At 47.7% G+C, this 19,193-nt stretch overlaps 1 protein-coding gene across 1 annotated transcript in view; it reads right to left on the reverse strand.

The window, feature by feature from the left end:
• Positions 1–953: 953 nt before the first annotated feature.
• Positions 954–19,193, reverse strand: part of ABCC12 (ATP binding cassette subfamily C member 12) — a 59,265-nt gene continuing 41,025 nt past the window's right edge. Inside the window, 9 exon segments of the mRNA XM_032613629.1 lie at positions 954–1,040; positions 1,143–1,307; positions 2,903–3,016; positions 3,973–4,051; positions 5,113–5,272; positions 5,715–5,904; positions 7,607–7,696; positions 13,195–13,351; positions 16,701–16,838. Of these exon segments, the coding sequence (XP_032469520.1) occupies positions 954–1,040; positions 1,143–1,307; positions 2,903–3,016; positions 3,973–4,051; positions 5,113–5,272; positions 5,715–5,904; positions 7,607–7,696; positions 13,195–13,351; positions 16,701–16,838 (1,180 nt within the window).

Genomic DNA, 19,193 nt, shown 5'->3' on the forward strand with positions numbered 1-19,193 from the left:
TGGGGCGGGGGCTTCACTGGCCAAGGCTGCCCCATGCCACTCACTCCTGGGCTGCTGGGACTATGTCTTTACTGCCTCCGTCATAGCAAACTTTGAGGCTGGAAGGAAAGGTTTTATTTGGGAAACGCTGTGGAGGTTTGTTACTGAGTCAATGGAGAAAGCAAAGAGGGTCTGTGAGAGTAAATAGTACAGAAACTGGAATATCTTCAGCAAAATAATTGCAAGGCAACATTTCAGGGTAGTTTAATTTCCTACTGCATTTTAATGACCAATATAGAAGATATAAAAATGTAATTTACAGAAAAACTCCAACATTTTGTTTCCCTGGTTATTCTAATAGAGCAAATGGGACATACAATATGATTATTTAAAAAAAAAATTCACCAAACACTGTAATCAATCTTTCATGCTACAGATCTGTGTAGTTACTGCTTGTCACACAGTCAGTAACACAGTAACATGTGTCCAAATAGATGTGAATGGGAGTTAAGCAGGAAGAAAACTCTGCTCTTTTCCCTTCTGATAACAAGGCAGGAAACCTTTACAAAGTCCATCCTTAGGCATTTTTCCATTCTGTTTGACCAGTTTTTAACTGAAAGTTACAATGGTTCCATTCCCAGGCACTGAGGTGGTAATGATAAGGACACATGAGGGATAGTTAGGGTTTTAGAAGGTGAGGGGCAGTTTTTTAACCCACAAGCTTCTTCTGCCTCTGTTCATCATCTAGGACCAGACCCATGCCCTCCAAGTGAGGTCAGGAGGCATGTGCTGGGCGAGGCAAGGAAACAGCCTCCACCCCAGCTCTGCCTGTGCTCCAGGTGTGGGAGGGATGGTGGACCAGAGCTGCCCCCTGAGATAACGGCCCCTCCCCCTGCAGGCACATCTGACTCATCTCACACAGCCTCCTCTTCCTCTAAAATCAGCTGATGTGGCCCCTATGGGGACCTTTATAGTTAGACTTTGTTTTCTGCTGCTAGTAACATCGCAAACGCAGAATTTGGCTTCTCAGCAAGGACTTCAGGCTTATCAAACTCGACCACCTGAAAGTCAGAGAAGGAGAGCTGAAATTGTCAGAAAATATCCACCCACCACAGAGCCCAAGCCACTGAAGCCTCTGGAGAGGTGACGCCAACTTCCTGCACCTTCCCATTTTCCAGGACCAGGACGCAGTCAAAGTTGAGGACCGTGTTGAGGCGGTGGGCAATGGTCAACACAGTGCAGTCTTTGAAGGCATCTTTGATGGTGCTCTGAACAAGAGTACCAGTCTTAGAGTCCATGGAGGCAGTGGCTTCATCAAGGAGAATGATCTGTTGAGGAAGGAGCATTGCGAAAGTCACACCAAGCCAAAGCTATACCTAGAGGGAAACTTATAGTCTTACCTCAATTTATTAAAAAAGAAGGGCTGAAAAGTAATGAGCTAAGTATCCATCTCAGAAAGTTAGAAAAAGAACAAGAGAATAAAAGTCGTATCGCACCACCTTCATGTTCCTCAGAGGGACTTGCTGGAGAAACAAGGTTGTATATTCTTTACTCCCCTTTTTGTGAATGGTTTATTCTAATCCTACAAACCAGTAAGAAGAAATGCCCCATGGTCTTTATCTACTGTACTACATGAGTTAGCATGAGATATAATAACAGTACTTGTTACGTTTCCTACTGCTGCTATAACAAATTAGCACAAATTAGAGGCTCAAAACAACACAAATTTATTATCTTACAGTTCTGGAGATCAGAAATCCTAAAGCCAAGGTCTTGTCAGGAGTGCATTTCTTTTTCAGGCTCAAGAGAAGAAAGCCAAGGTCTTGTCAGGACTGCATTTCTTTTGCAGGCTCAAGAGAAGAAGGTTTTCTTGCCTTTTCCAGCTTCTGGAGACTGCCTGCATTCCTTGGCTCGTGGCCTCTTTCTGGCATCACTCTAACCTTTACTTCCATCGTTGCATTTCTTCTTTCTTTCTGACTCTCTTTCCTCCCCTTATAAAGACTTGTGTAATTACACTGGGCCCACCAAGGTAATCCAGGATAATCTCCCCATCTCAAGATCCTTGACTTAATCACATCTGCAAAGCCCCTTTTTCCCAGGTAAGGTAACATGTTCACAGATTCCGGGCATCAGGACATGGGCATCATTGCGTGGGGGGGGGGGGGCATTATTCTGCCTGCCACAGAGCTGGTTTGCCAGTCAGAGGGCTTGAGTTCAGCTCTAACTCTGCTTGACTTTGGCTAAATTACTTGACTTCCCCAAGGCTCCATTTCTTTGTCTGTAAAAGGGGGTTACACCTTATCATGAATACAAAATGCAAGGACAACACATCAACCACTCAGTACTGTGTAGTGCCACAGTCAGGACTGAATGCATGCTTGCTCCCTTCCCTGTCGTTAACACATGTAGAGAGCACACACGATGGGTTACACTTTGATCAGGGTTCAGAGAATGGGATTTCTAAAGCAACAGCAATCCCTTCTCTGAAATCAGTAAGCAAAGATGGCTAAGTCACTAAGAAAAATGAGTATAAATTTTACAGTCCTTATATCCTGGCATTCTGAAGGCCTTCTTTAGTATCTTGAGTACTGTTTATCAGGCCTCAGAATCATTCAGGGACAAAGGGAAAAAGTTGAGAGGCAGATTTCTCAAACCCAAACCACTTAGGAGGACAGAGATGATACCTAAGCAAGACCTCCCAGGGAAAGGCCCAGGGGAGACAGGTGCTACTGCTGTAAATGGCTGTTATTTTTCAATTTTTTCCCCTCACAACTTTGTCTTAAGAAAAAGTGATTGGTTTTTAAATGGCCCAATTGCTCTCTCTTTATTGAAAGACAAACGCCTGGCTCCACCTCCCAGCTTGAGTGGCGCTGCAGGAAATATCCAAAATTGGACCAATCCATTTTCCGCGTTGTTTCCTTACTTTTGAATTATGGAGAAGCGCTCAGGCCATACAAAGCAGCTGACGTTCCCCTACTGAGAAGTTTTCTCCATTTTCTGTGACTTCTGCCTATAATTTTTCTGGGAGTTTCATTGTCTGTAGAACACAGAGAATGCCATATTGTGCTGATGATCTATAAAATTGTCCTGTATCCTCCATATTGATTGCCCCCTTCTCTTGCATTTATCGGCTGGCTTTATTTTACTGCGGAAAAGAAAGTGCAAAACAACAATCATTTCAATATTGCGAACAGGCACCAGGGAAAGACCAAGGAGTAGGCAGTCATTAATAATTTAAAATCACAGTGTGATTCATAGAGCCCCGCGGACACCTCGCCAAAAGATGATGCACACATGGCTCCAGAGAAACACAAACAGGTGTAAATGGCTTTCAGGATCTTTATTTCTATGCATAAAATGGAGATGGGATGGAGTTTTCTGGTCATCAAGGAAAGGTAAAGACAGGGTCTGATTTATCTAGCAGGACAAGTCAAAGTGGCTTTGGGCGATGCTCACCTTGGTACCAAGTCCTGGGGAAAAAAATTCCCTCTGGGCTGCAGAGGTGGCCACGCTCACCTGCTGACCCCAGCTGCAGCTCTTATAGGACAGGGTTGCACCTCACAAATGGTTCATTCCATGCCATGCCCTCTCACCTTCCCAGAGTTTATCTGCTTCAATAAGCAAATGAGGCTGTTGGCAGAGCAGTAGGGCACTTCCTCTGGTCTAGAGTCAGATGGGCTTGGGGTCAAGTCTCCATTCTGCTACTCACACCTGACTACCCTGAGTCTTAGTTTCTGCATCTCTAAAAGTAGGGGTAGGAGTACCAACCTCAGAGGGTTGTAGTTGGGACCAACTGAGATAATGCAAGTAGTGCTCTTGACTGAATCATTGCAGTGGCCTAATAAATACTGTTTATTGTTGCTTTTAACAAGGAGTAATTAGGATTGACATATGTGGTGCCAACAAACAACTGGCCAAATCTAAACCTAAGCCAGGTGTCTGGGGCACTGGTGCTGGGAATCGGACCCATCCCGGACAGCCCCAGAGACCTACTGTGTCTCTCATGAATGTTCTCTCCAGAACCTGCCAGAGCATCTCATCACTGTGACTCTCAAAGGGATCCAAGTTGTACCTGCAATGAAGGAAAGGAGAGGAAGCTGAATTTCTGAGGCCGAGAGAATGGGAGAGCATGTTTTCCACAGCATGAGGGGGAGAGCAGGAGATGGTGTGTGATGACACCACAGCAACAAGAGCAGTGCTTAGTCCAGGGCAGTGGTTCATGAAATACCAACCTCAGGCCGAGAGACCAAGGACCCATGACTCTGGGATGCAGCAGAAACCACCAAGGCGGGCAGACCACCAACCCTGCCAAGAGATAGCCCCGAGCGAGGCACCGGGGAGACACATTTGGTCCTCTCCATGGCCGTGTGCAGCAGAGCGGATCTGACCTCATGCAAATTCTTGGCAGAGAGAGAGGCAGTGAGCAATTCCACCTCCCGGTGTGTTCGTTCTGCCTTCAGAGGCAAGAGCTTTATCTGAAGCTCCCGGGCCTTGCAGAGGGTGAGCACCTTACATGCAGGGTGTGAGTCTAGCATTTCAAGATGCGGAAGGTCCTTTTCATTCAACTCTCAATACAGCCCCCTACTTCATTTGGTGCTCAATGGGGGAAATGTCCCTCTTGTTAGAGGGGCAGCCACTACACTGGGGTAAGTGAGTAACGGTGGTTTTCTCCTTGTGCCTTGACAACAGATCTTGAGCCCTGTAGAAGTTGCAACCCTACTGTTCTTGGACTTGAGCAGTTTCTGTTCACTTCTTAGTGGGAATGAATTGACGTACTTCCGAAAGGATAGCTACATACGTAGAATAACCATTTATTTGATTGTGCAAACTGGGGTAATTTAGGGAGTGGCCACTGCTAAACCTGGTAGGATGCTGAAACAGGCATAAATCAGGGCTCTCAGGGCCAACTGGGATGTCTGCTCACCCTGCACATAAGCATCTTGCGTATTTGTGATGTAGTTTATGAAACACAAGTAATGTTCAGGTCCCTAGTCCTCAGCTCCTCCCAAGGCTTGTAAGCATCTCAGGATAGGACAGCCCCAGGCCAGCCACGGCACAGGCGCTTCACAAAGCTCTTGCTGGTCTGATTTCACTATCCAAAACTAGGGATGTGCAACGATCAAAAACAGCTACCTTACTGTACCTACAAACAGGACAGGATCCTGGGGGATCACAGTCAGCTTGGTTCTGAGGTCTTCCAAACCAACAGTATAGATATCCATGCCATCAATGAGGATTGTGCCACTGGCGGGCTCCACCAGACGAAACAAGGCCATTCTTAAGGATGACTTGCCTGGGAACGATAAATGCAACAGCAGCACATCAAACATCAGTTTGTATTTCATCATACCTGAGTATCTATCTAATCAAGGGAATTTTTAATGCAATGAAAATGGCCTTGTGCAGACAGAAATCCCACTCTGCAGGGGCACTCAGCTACCCTAATACAGTTAACCGGTCCATCCCTGCAGGGGCTATTAACACATGACTCATCCTCTGGGCCTCATCTCACCAGAATGATTCTCACTTAATTAATTCAAAAACTGATGTGTGTTTACTTCTAACTCCACACATCCATCCAACCTGAAATCCTAATTTACAGTAAAGAGATGTCAGGGAAAAAAAACCCAATCCTCCACGCATGCACATCACCCTCTGGTGTGATTTAACTAGCATGCCCAGTGGAAATGCAAAGAAAACAACCTGAAAGAAACACAATCAGAGCTTGTCCTCACCAGAACCTGCTCTTCCAACAGTCCCAACTGTCTGCCTGCTCTGGATGTTCAAGTTCAGCCCGTTGAGAACGAGGGGAGTGTTGTTTCTGTATCTCATCTGATAGTCTCTGAATGTTATCTCCCCACGGCTGGGCCAGTCGAGGGAACAGGTCCCTACTTTGAGGGGGTGAGTGCATTCAGGCACACAGGTCTGAAAAGCAGAATAACAAATGATGGGTTAATAGTCATTTGCTTTTCCATTCATTTCATTCATTCATTCATTCACACAATTCTAGGTACTGGTATTCATGCTGGTGAACTAGACCAATAAGGCCACTGCACTCCAGAAACTCACATTGCAGTGGGGAAGTCAGACAATAAACAAGAAAAGAGATGAGAAATGAAGACAATAAAACAGAGTATTGTAATAGAACACACAATGTGTGGGGTGGAAGGGTAGGAGGAGTAAAAGTTACTTAAGTGTTGAGGAAGGCATCTGTGAGGATGTGACATTCGAGCTGAGACCTGGAATGCTGAGAAGATGTCAGCTACAGGAAGATTCATTCCAGGCAGAGTAGACAGCTAGTGCAAAAGCCCTGAGGCCAGAATGAGTGTGGGGACTTTGAGGAACAGAAAGAAAAGTCATGTGGCTAGAGCTTAGTGAATAGAATGCATGACTGTAAGTGGCAGCTCATACTGGGCCTTGTGAGCCTGGGCAAGTGTCAGCAGTGTGACCTTGAAGCTGTGTGACAAATCCAGACCAAGCCTTGAGATTTGCAGAATTCAATCAGATACAATTTCATTATCTGCAAGAGTCACTGTGGTGTTAGAAGCAGGAAGATGACAGTAGCACCGGGTGTCAAGTTCAGAGTTACATGGAAAAGGAATTAAAGTTTTATAAGAGCCCAAGAAATGCAAATTTCCTCCAGTTAAGGAGGAGAGCAACTTGACTGCATTATAAGACTAACCCCTCCTCTGAATTATCAAGTACCTGTTAACCAGGAGAAATAGAGCTCCCGTGTTCCCCATTAGGGTGGCTGACCAGCCCACATCGCTGGTCGAAAGGCAACCACAATTAGCTGAGAAAATAATTGTATTCCTAGACAGTGAGTATTTTTAATCCCTAGAAGATTTAGAATTAGTAATAATAATATTTAAGAGAAGCATGATTGGAATAGTAGTATTTTTAGTTTATGGAATCTGCATATTTGGTGCTTTAAGTATTCATAATGTTAACAACATTCAGGCTTGTGATTCTAATTTAAAATGTAAAATTGAATAACTTATTTTAACATGGTTTTAAGTTTAAAAACTTACTGTTTATATACAGCATTGGGACTGTCATGAGAACTTAAAGCTCACCATATTTATAAGTTTAATTTATTAGATTTATATAACCTCAGGAAGGTTTGTTTGTTAAATCAGATTATCAAGGTACTTAAAAAGGAAATGGAATGCATTAAATTTTAAAATGCAGCTTAAAATGTTTTAAAGTATTTAATTAAAAGGGGCCAAATGCTGTTCAAAGGCCCTTAAAAGTGATTGCTTGAATTGGCAAGACTGCTTTTCAAAGAATAGCAGGATTTGTAAGGGGAACAGAAAAGCTTTTAAAGAAGAAGAAGACAGTTTTTTTCAATTTACAATTTTAGTCAAGTAAGTATTAATTTTTAGAAACTAAAGTAAGCCACTGAATTCTCTCTTCTGTGTACAGGAACAGCCCTTGAGGAAATTTTTTTGAAAAGAACCTCTCCCTCATCATCAAGGACTTTAGACTATATTGTAAATATGGGTGTTAAGAAAAGGGGTTGTGGTCTGATTTCAATTTTTAAAGAGATCCCTTTCACATGTGAAAAGATCAAATACCTAAATTCTGCCAGAGTTAACTGGCTCCTCCTCTTGCACTGATTTCTTACCGAAATGTACTCCCTGAGCAGCTCCACGGAGGTGAACTTGGCCTGGGTCTCCATCCCTGTCCGCAGGCACACTTGGAGCAGCCCACTCAGCTGTGGAGGGGGCGACAAACAGCCACAGTCAGAGCCCTGTCTGCCTTCAGGGCCGGCTTGTGAGTCACCCTTCCCGTCTTACTCAGGACCACACCAAAAGCAGGCCTGCGTTCCCAGCCAAGTGTCCAGATGTAAAGACACTCCTGTTGGGGTGTTTTGCCTTTAAACACTTCCTTTGTATTTAGAAACAAATGGTAATTATATTCTCTCTGGCACTCCAGATGGGCAGAGTCATCCCACCACAGCACCGCTCAGGCACAAGCTTCTTGGTTGGAGGGGTGGGGAACTGCTGTGAGCAGGAATTCTCCCAGGGCCTCCGCACTGCTGGAAACCCAGCACTTGCGGCCACCTGGTAGGGTCCTGCACCTCTGTGCCCTCCCCGATTACCCCACCTGCATCCTGGAAGCACCTGAAACCCAATCACCACAGGTATCAGAAGTGGAAGGAAACCATCAAGCCCATCTGCTTGCTTCGGACATGAGAAACTCTAGGCTTAGACGGTGGCCTGCTAAGGTCACCCACCTTAGGCCAGGATCTCCCAGAAGCCAACCCTGAGATTTGAGGGCAAGCAGGTTGAATGGAGGTCCCCCCCAAAGATATTCCACATTCAAATCCCTGGGACCCTTGAATCCTACCTCATTAGGAAAAGGGTCTTTGCAGGTGTAATTAAGGACCTTGAGATCAAGCTGGGTTACCTGGGTGGATCCTAAATCCAACAAGTGTCCATATAAGAGACAGAGGAGGAGGAGACATGAAGACAGGACAGAGATTGGAGGGATGCAGCTACAAGCCCAGGAAGCCAACAGCCACCAGATGCCGGGAGGGACAAGGAACAGATTCTCCCCTAGAGCTTTCCAAGGGAACATGGCCCTACAGACACCTTGATTCTAGACTTCCAACTTCCAGGACCACAAGAGAATACATTTCTCTGGTTTTAAGCCACTAGTTTATAATTTGTTACAGCAGCCCTAGGAAACACCTCCAGGAGGTGGACCCAAAAAGTCCCAGTAGGAGCTGGGAGAACTGAGGCACAGAGGAGGAGAGTCCGGATAGGCTTCACTGTGGGCAACTGAAGCTTGACGCCCCTGGGGGTCCTGGGAGTCCGCACGGAACACACCTGACTTGTCCCGAGGATGCGGCTCCATCTCCCCTAACTCCCTGCAGGCATTGCTGAGGCGCTGGGAGGACTCCCCATACCGCAGGTGCAACCTGCCTCAGCCTTGAACTGAGCACCTTCCCACAGCAGTGGGAGGCCAGCTGGCCTGCCCTGGAAGGGGGGCCACCAACAGCACCTGCCTCAGTCGCAGGGTGGGCTAGTGGGCTGGAGGAAGGACCAGGTCTTCACTAGGTGAGCAGTGACTGGGTGCCGGCACAGTTGGGGCTGGTTTCCCAGGGGTGAATGTGATAGACAAGACCCCTGAAGCCCCAGGGCTTGCATTCTAGTGGGCCGGCGGGATGAGACACAGGCAATGTCAAGGAACCCTAAGAATGTCAGTTATCTGGTAAGATGTGAAAGAGGGGCTAGGGCTGGGCTGGGGCGTTACCTTAGTTGGGGTGATTAAGAAGACGGTGTGTGCTGAAGCATTCATGATAAGAGTCTGCCAAGCAAACTCTGGGTAGCAGCAAGTGGCCTTAACAGGAAGGAGGCAGTGTGTCCTGAGCAGGTGGATGAGGTGAGAGCAGTGTGGGTCCAGACCCTCCTAGAGCTCACCTCAGTGGGCCTCCCTTGCTGCCTCCCAGCTTTACACATGCCACTGGCTTCCCATTTCTCTTAGGGCACTGGCTTTCAGCCGGGGTGATTAGGCACCCCGTTCCTGGGACATTTGGCAATGTCTAGAGACATTTTAGGTTGTCACGACCTTGGAGGCGGGAGATTCTACTGGCATCTCCTGGTTAGAGATCAGGAAGACTGCTGACATCCTGCAACACACAGAACAGCCCCTGTCAAAAAGGATTATCTGGCCCAAATGTCCACAGTGCTGCAGGCGAGAAAGCCTTTCTTAGAAGACAGGTGACACCCCTGCCCACGGCTGACGGAGCCCCGCCGACCCCTCATATCATATTCTCCACCACCCTGCTCAGGCCGCAGGAGCTTCTGAGTTCCCCAAAGGCACCAGTCTCCTGCCTACCCCCAGCCTTCCCTGGCCCCTTAGACTGAAGCACTTCCTTGGCTCCTTCTTTATCAAATTCAGGTGTCACCTCCCGGCAGAGGCCTTCCCTTGACTATATGGGGTCTAATGCTGCTTCCCCACTTACAGTCAATTACCCTGCTTCATTATCTTCAAAACAGTTCAACAGTTTCTGAAGTCTCCTTATTTATTTACTTGCGCACTTATTTATTCCATCCCACTTTATATCCCTTTATATCCCACTAGCATGTAAGCTCCATGAGTGCAGAGATCTGTCCAGCTTGTTCACTGCTGAACCCACAGCAGCTGGCATGGTTCCGGCTCCTGGCAGGTGCTCAGTGGACACGTCTGCTGAGTGAATGAATGAACTCTGCTCTTGAGAAGGGCATATAAGTATTTTGTTAAGTTCAAGGGTATCAGCTTCTCAGGGCCCCGGGCAGCCCTCCATGGGCTTAGAATTCCCTTATCAGCACAGTGCTGGCCCCAGGAAGTGCTCCTCCTCGTCTGTGATGTTATGTGATGTTACTTTGCACTCACTTTCTGCTCTGTGGGACTTCACACCAATTTCTCATCCACCTAGGGAGTCTCCTCTGTTCTCAAGGGAAGCTCTGTCAGCTGGATTTTCCGTATTCTCCAAAGGGGGGCTAATGCTCAATAAAGCACAAAGCCAGCTGGAGGGGAAACACCCCGCAGATCTTGAGGTGTACAAATTCTCCAGCCTCACAGGAATGTTTAAAAACAATCTCACAGAAAGCTGGTGATATATCCCAAGAGCATAACCTCAGTTGAGGAAAGCCATTTCACTTGGACCAAGTAAGGGAATCTATTCAACATCATCTGTTTAATATTTTACTAGGTAACAACAAGTAAAATCATCCATCAGGGCTTCCCTGGTGGTGCAGTGGTTGAGAGTCCGCCTGCCGATGCAGGGGACACGGGTTCGTGCCCCGGTCCAGGAAGATCCCACATGCCGCGGAGTGGCTGGGCCCGTGAGCCATGGCCGCTGAGCCTGCGCGTCCGGAGCCCGTGCTTCGCAACGGGAGAGGCCACAACAGTGAGAGGCCCGCGTACCGCAAAAAAGAAAAAAAGAAAAAAAAATCATCCATCAATGAAGAAAAATGACTACCCAAGGAAAACTCATTTCCCTCACTTAACATAGAGTCCTGAGCATATATTTGTTCCTCTTCCTTTCCAAAACATTATTAAAATGATAGCACAGAGATTGCAAAAAGGAATAGACTGTAACAGCAAGGGGCTTGGGAAGAGATATCAAGAGATATCATTGAAGGAGAGAGTTACACATTTCTGGAAGATGGAAAGAGGATGAAAGCCTTTTGATAGGATGGAGGCAGAGTGTGCTGCAGGGGCTTCCAGAACCTTCTGTCCAGCAGAAGTCAGAGAGGCTCCAGGTAAGAGAAGGGGTCCACAAAGAGACAGACTGAGGTGGCTTATAGACAGCTACTCCCGTTGGGCCCATTTCCTGCCCCTCCTCATCTTCCTCCCAACCAGAGGTAGCTGGGCAATTTATCCCTGGGCCAAAACACACACACACACACGCACACGCACGCGCACGCACACGCACACACACACACGCACACACACACACGCACACACACACACACACTTCCCTAAAGAAAGTGGATAAATGACTTGGAGATAAATGGGGCTCCCAGATTAGTATCCTAGATAAAATCTCTTTAAATCTAGCCTTTGGGTGTCTGAAGGCCAGCTCTCTGGCTGCTTTCCTGAAGTGAAGCCAGCCTGTGGAAAAGTCCAACCCACCTATCCATAGTTATAAAACGTCCCATCAAGGGGAGACCTACCAAGGCATATACAAAGGCAGATGAAAACATGAAAATCCAACCAAGTTTCTCAGTCTTAACCACAAATGGATCAAGAGACATATGAACAAAACCAATGGCATGAAAGAGCAAGAACCAGATGAACAAACAAACAAACAAAAAACCTGATCCTGGAAAAAACAGGTATCAGTCAAATAAGAAAGGAGAGTTTAAGAAAGGTGAGGAGCCCTAATTAATATCCTCAGAGAGATTAAAAATATGGTGCACCCATTTTAAAATGATTTGCTTAAAAACTCAGAGAATAAGAAAGAGTTTGTGGAAATTAAGTATACGAACATATGATCTTCAAATTCAAGAGAATGGCCGAATGACAAAGCAAAGGAAAATTCCCAGAATAAAGATAAAAAAACAAGAACATGGAAACTTTGAGATGAAAGAAAGGAAACACAGAGGACTGATGCAAGAAAACCAATATTCAACCAATATTCAACCAATATGAGTGACAGAAAAGGAAAACAAAGGGAAAGGAGACAAGGAAATTATCAAGAGGAGAAAAAGGAATAAAGGAGGAAAAGGAGAAATTTTTCCACTTGAAGAGAGATTTGACTTTATTCTGTTCCCAGCCTTGAACAGAATAAGTGGAAACAGACCCCCACTCAGACTCACTGTCCTGGAATGTCAGAGCACCGAGGATAAGGAATGCATGGGAACAGCTTCCAAAGACAGAGGTGTGAGGTATGTAACGAGGAGCAGATGCAGACTCAGATTGGTATCAGACCCAGATGACGTGGATTCAAATCCTGGCTCTCGCACATGCCGGTGTGTGATTCTGACAAGTCTTTCTGGACCTCAGTCTCCTCACCTGTAAAACCGGGATTATGGCATCCCTACCTCATGGGTTATTGTGGGGATAAATGAGTTAATTTATGTAAAGAACTTACAACAGTGCCTAAAATGACATGTGTTTCCCTATTATCATTATTATTCCCTATTATTATTGTTTCCCTGTTATTCTTATTTTTCAAAAGAAAAACACCAAAGCAACCAAAAAGAGAAGTGGGCGATTATTTGTCATGGACATCATGGCTGCCCCCCAGCATTCCTTTCCCTCTCCCCATTGTGGGGCAGCGGTGTGTGACATGAGAGCAGCATGGGGTATGACTCCATCCTTTGGCCTAAGCCAGTCATCCGCATCCCATCGAGCCACAAATTAGTTTGGGGATGCCTCAATTAATCCAGTGAAAGTAAAACATAGGGCTTTTGTTCAGTGGCTGGGGCAGGAAACGTTTTTCTCCTGCTTCCTTCCTGCTATAGCCCCCAGAGGCTGCCAGTCACCATTGCACAGCCACGAAGAAAGTCATCCCAGGAGGAGGACAAACCCAGGGGCCGTGATCCAGCTGTGCCTGAAGCCCATACAGCCACCAGACCTTTGAATGATGTGAACTTCACCACTGAGCTCTCCTTACTGTTTAAACCCGTTGAGTTGGGTTTTCTGTTATGTCCATCTTCCCTGATACACTCTATGCCAGAGCCTCCAGGCCAGGCCCAGCCTTACACTAGGTGTTACCTGGATGATGTAAGACAATGACAAGCCTTTGGATGAAGCACTGATTGAGGAGAAACTCAGGGTCACCAACAAGGCCACAATGAAGGTGATGATGTTCATGAGGATGTCCATCCTTAGAGCAAACCACCTGAGAGCACAGTTAAAGTATAGGAGATGGCTGCAGTTTTCATCATTTAGCATCTGAAACCTAAAATTAAGAAATCAGACAAAACAGGAGGTCAGGCTGTGCTTCCATAGACTTAAGGTTAGGGCTACTGGAGAAATAGGGTGAGAGGAATTTTTACTCAAGGGCCAATGTATTCTTTTTTTTGTGGTACGTGGGCCTCTCACTGTTGTGGCCTCTCCCGTTGCACAGCACAGGCTCCGGACGCGCAGGCTCACCGGCCATGGCTCACGGGCCCAGCTGCTCCGTGGCATGTGGGATCTTCCCGGACCGGGGCACGAACCCTCGTCCCCTGCATCAACAGATGGACTGTCAACCACTGCGCCACCAGGGAAGCCCCCAATGCATTTTTATATGGGAATCTCTTACAAAGATGAGCATATCTTCATACTCTTTAAAATCTGCTGCCATGGGCATCTTTGATTTGCACATATTTTGAGAAATCCTACATGGCAGTAGCATATGGTGCTGAGTGGGCTCTTTCTGTCTTTCCCAGAACTGGCAACTGGAACCCACAGCTGAGAACAAAAGGGGCTGAGAACCTCACAGTGTATCTCCAAAGGACCGCTGTCTTGGAGGTAGCCACCCTCCAAAGGCCCTGTGGAAATGACCGTTGATCCCTTTGATCTATACAGGGTGGGAGGTGAGGAGATCTCAATGTTTGTGATGGCAGAGGAAGGAAAAGAGGGTGCTGGATTGGTTCTCCTCCCCAGTTCAGGGAAAGAAGAGTCAAGGCAATTGTTTATAAAGGTGGAGGAAAAAAAAGAAAGCTGACATCTTGTACACCTGCTGCGTGTCCCCTGAGCCAAAGAGGAGAAGGAGCACAGGGCAGAGCGACAGAGACGTGACACTGCCGAGGGATGAAGGCGAGACCCAGCCCCGGAGCTGCTCGGTCCCCAGATGTACGGAAGGTGGGTCCTGCCCGTTCCTGCAGTTCCTAGAGTTGGGGTGCAGAGGGAAGATGGCATGTGAGGCTGCCAGGCGGAGCTCACGGGAGGACCCGCCAGAGCCTGCCCATCGGCAGTGCCCAGCAGAGCAGCTGGGGACCTGGGTCCCGTTGGGGGCTCTCCCCTGCCACACCTTATCTGTACCGGGAGCTGGACCAGAAGAAATCAGCAGCAGAAAGGAGAATGACCTGGACAGGGTGGTCACCTGAGAATGTGTCCTTCCCCACCTCCATCCCCCTGCACCAGCCTCAGAGAACCAGGCTCAGGGAAAAGGGAGAGAGTGTTTAAAAGAAAAGACTGGGTGCTTCCCAACAGTGACCCTGCCCCCTTGCCTGACACATAGAGCAGCCCAGCATGCCCACGCCAAGCCTCTGAGCAGATGGAGGGTGGGGGGCTGTGACCTGAGTACCTTCAAGATTGAAGTTTTAACTGGACTGAGCTAACCATTGACCAGAAGGGACATTAATCACAATTGCCACTGAAGGTTCCCCTGACTTACTGGGAAAGGGGCTTCATCAGAACAACTGGTAGAAATTATTAGAATAAAAATAAAAACTTTCCATGCTTAAACCCCTAAAGAGTTGAGATTCCTCCATTGGTGCAGTCACGACGTCCTCAGGCATTGCTGCTCCATCCTGTTCTAAACCTCCTCAAAGGATTCTGGCTGGAAGCCCCTCTGACTACCCAGGCTGGGCCATGTAGCACCCTCCTCTCTGTTTCCACTCCAACTAATTTTTCCCAGAGCTTAGTTAAAATATTCTTCCAAACACTTTGGTCTTTCTACCATGTCTCTATAAAGCCTACAAATTCAACTGACAGCTTAAGTGACTTAGGAGTCACCTGCGGTCTTACGTGTGTGGTTGGTTAGGTTGTGCAGAAACAGAATCACTGGCAGGGATCAAATTGGAATTTGACCTCGAACCTTTTTTTAGTGCTGTAGCATTTTTGTCTGTTCACAGAAGCAGTGCAAGTGAGAAGCCCAAGCCCTCTGGAAACTCCATGAAAGGAACGAAAGGATTAAAAGAGGGGAAAGCCCATCAATGGCATAGGGCTCAGCTCTCCTATAGGATCGTTTTGGAAACCTTGGGGGAGAATCTGCAGGAAGACAAGGATTGAATCTGTTCAGTTTGTTGTGAGTTGATGAATGACCCATGACCAGGACACTGGAAGGGTGGATGTGTGATGCAGGACTCTTGACAGATGATGTTCAGGTCACGCCAGTAACAGGGCTAGCTGCTGACTGAACTAAAGACAGGCCGGGGTGCCAGGTCCACACTGAGATCGTGGGTGGTGGGGAGAGAGAGACACAAACTTTGAAGTGTGTGTTAGGATTTTAAGGAGGGAAAGGATGAGGGTGGAGAAAAACCATGTATGTGGCAGAGACGCTATAGATTCACCAAATTCCATTTTCTTTTCCTCCTGTGGCCACAGCTGGACTACATTTCCCAGCCTCCTTTGCAGTTAGGTGCACCCATGTGACTGAACCCTGGCCAATGAGTGTGCAGAAATGATGAGTGCCTTCATTGGGGTCCTCTACCCACATCTCTCCTCTTACCTTCCAGTTAGACCAGAGGATTCTGGAAAGGTCCCCAAGGCCCTCAGGATGGAAAAGCCCCAGATGGAGAGAGAACGTGTACCTGAGTGTGGAGCAGAATCCCCTACCCCTGCCCCATGGACCCTCATTCAGGTGTGGCTTGAGGAAGAATAAATATGTATTGTGTTAAGCCCCTAAAATTTGTAGTTGTTTGTTACCACAGTGAGCCTACTGTGATTGATACACACTAATTATATGTAATTATACGGTGTTTTAGAAGTTTGGAGCTGGAGGACTCCAGAGAAATTTATTAATCTAGTCCCGACATTTTAAAAAGAAGAAAACTGGTCCATCTACGAAGTGAGATGTAATGTGGTCTTTAAAAATGACTTTTACAAGGAATATGTAATAACATGAAAAATGCTATTTAAAAATAAAACAAGACAAAAATGATTGTAAATACTTCAGAAATAGAAAAAAAGAAAAGACTGGAAGGAAATACACAAAAATATTAATAGGATTTGGGTTGGGGGCCCATGGGTGATTTTTTTTTTTTTCTTTCTGTTTTCTCCTATTTTCCTGAACTGAACACATTTTACTTTTAGGGAGAAAAAAATAAAACATGTAAAACCCTGTACTGAGGTTGTCATTGGATGAGGTCGAGTCTTTGGGGACCTCGGACACTGGGGAGAAAAGCCTAGTGTGTGAGGGGCACCTCCTCCGTTCTACCAGCTCTCCGTCCACAGTCAGGCCGCGCCACCCAGACTTCCCTCCTCAGAGCCAGAGCAGCCAGCGTTTCTGGGCCTCCCGCTGGGGCTGACAGGGAGCGGAAGCCCTGGGGCAGGCCCTGCCCAGGACTTACTTGCTGACGCAGTCCTCCCTCTTGTTGTAGGCGTGGATGGTTCCCAGACCCTTCGTGGACGAGGCTACGTGGGAGAACCGGGGGGACCGGCTGACACTCTCGACCTTCTTGAGCTCCTGGAGTCCTCTGTGAAAAATGCTGCGGGGGGCTTCCCTGGTGGCTTAGTGGTTGAGAGTCTGCCTGCCGATGCAGGGGACGTGGGTTCGTGCCCCGGTCCGGGAAGATCCCACATGCCGCGGAGCGGCTGGGCCCGTGAGCCATGGCCACTGAGCCTGCGCGTCCGGAGCCTGTGCTCCGCGACGGGAGAGGCCACAACAGTGAGAGGCCCGCGTACCGCAAAAAAAAAAAAAAAAATGCTTTGGGAAAACCAAGAGTGGCCCGGAGGGCCCCAAATGGGGTCTCCCAGTACTCCCCTCAGCTCAAATCCAGCTGGGCACTCAAGACAAATTTAAGACGGACGATGCTATCTAACCAGGGAGGAGGGGCTAGCCCGCCATTCTCCTCTTGGGGGGCCCATCCCTGTGTGTGAGGGTGGGGTCTCAGAAATTTGAGCCACTCCTTCCTGTGGTCTCAGTTCTGAAGGCTTCTTGCAGCGTGAGTGTCTCGCGGCACGAGCTGTGACTCTCTTCTTTGAAGACTAGTGTTTTTCACACAGTGCAGCCCCTAAATACAAGCCAGCTACTTCTGGGTACCCGACCAAAGAAAAAGGGATCTGTTCCAATTGTGAAGGAAAATCTGGATCTGGTGTGTCAACTGCCAATATGCGATCTTCTAAAGACATTTTCAAAGGTAATTTTGAACAACATTTGAACGTTGTCACCTCAGGAGCTGATTTTAAAACCAAATGCTCCATGGGATGTAACTCCCCCAGGGCCCCGGTGAGTGCGAGACCACTGCCCTCGGCACGCACGTTGGCAGCTGGCCCGTGACAGCGAATCTGATCTGGACTCCAGACTCAGCTGACACTCACCCAGGAGAGAGGAAGGGAAACCTCATTCAGAGCTCAAGTGAGTTAGTTGGAAACATTGGGTAACTCAGTCTGGATCAGCCTGATCTGGCCTGTCTTGTAGCAAGAAGTAGGGGTGCAGGGCAGAGAAAAACCTTTTACTAAGTAAGTCAACAGCACAGAGGGGAGAACAGACAGGAACAATGGTCAGACAAACACACAGATTACAAAAACAAACACCAGCCCAAGGAATCCATTTTAAGAAGTGGCACCCAGGACCTGTTATGGTTTGTAAAGGACTTGCAGAAATTATTTGTATTTGGTCGCTGCAATAAACTCTTGATCTGGACACTGAGGCCCGTGTGTCCTTTCTCAGAGTCACAAAGGAGGCAGTGGGAGACTGAAGCGAGAGCCCAGCTCCCCCAACTCCCAGGGCACATGTGCTAGTTCCCATGGCGACGCCAGCTTCAGCCAAGGATGTGGAGTCAGGCTCTCTGACCATGCATCCCTACACGCACATTCTGCACTGTCTGTGGCATCATCTGTGGACTTGATCCACAACCTTGAAGCATCCAAAATCAAACCGGGAATCTTGATCACCCCCAACTGCGTCTCCTCCTGTATCACTCATATCTGTCTTCACAGCACTCCCCGTCTTGGACTCATCCTTGGCCTCTCCCATCCCCCAACCCCAACGGACTATCTGCGAAATGGCTCCCGAATCCACCTCTTTTCTGGCCTGACTGCTGCTGCCTACGTCTCAGTTCTCACTCAGATTCTATACTGCAAGAGTCTCCAATCCTATAGGCTTGTCTCGGTCTTTCTGTAGCTTCATCCACCCTCCACACTGTGCAATGGCCACAGCAATATTTCTAAAACTCAGCTCTGAGTGTGATGTTCCTGCTTACAGGTGGACGTGGGTCTACGATTTGTGGGCTGGATCCTTGCAATCTGGGCACCCTCTTCAAGACCCTCCGTGTCCAGACCAGGGCTGGGCACATTTAGGAACGTGATAAACATTTCGTTGAGTTTTATAGAAACTCAAAGTTTGCATAATATTGTGTCCCATTTCTAATTTACAAGACACTTATTGATCCTCTGAGAACCCTTGCAGAACAGGCGAGGCGCATGTTTCGATGATTACCATTTTAGAGAGAAGGAGACTGAGGCCTGCAGCGTTCCTCCGACTTCTCCAAGGTCCTCCAGCTAGTTTGGCAACAGAGCCGGGACCCTGTTGCAAATTTCAACTGATTTCCAATCCTTAGCCCTCACGCAATACCCAGCAGGCTACCCGATGAGAACTCCAGCTCGCCCAGGGCGAGGGAGGGCCTGAGGAGCTGGGTTTCCTGGAAAGCTGGGACCGATGCTGCCCTCCTGCTCTCCCCCAGGGTGGGTGTGAAGGTGGGCACGGGGACCCCTCAGTGCCAACCAGCCAAGGCCTTTCTCTCACCACATCAGTGGCCAGGTGGGGCTATTTCTCAAAGCTCGGAGAGACTGGCCTCCTCTATCCTCCAGCAGCAGGAATGGCAAAGCCCAGTGGTTAAGAA

Source organism: Phocoena sinus, chromosome 19 (genome assembly GCF_008692025.1).
Source record: "Phocoena sinus isolate mPhoSin1 chromosome 19, mPhoSin1.pri, whole genome shotgun sequence".
NCBI lineage: Eukaryota > Metazoa > Chordata > Mammalia > Artiodactyla > Phocoenidae > Phocoena > Phocoena sinus.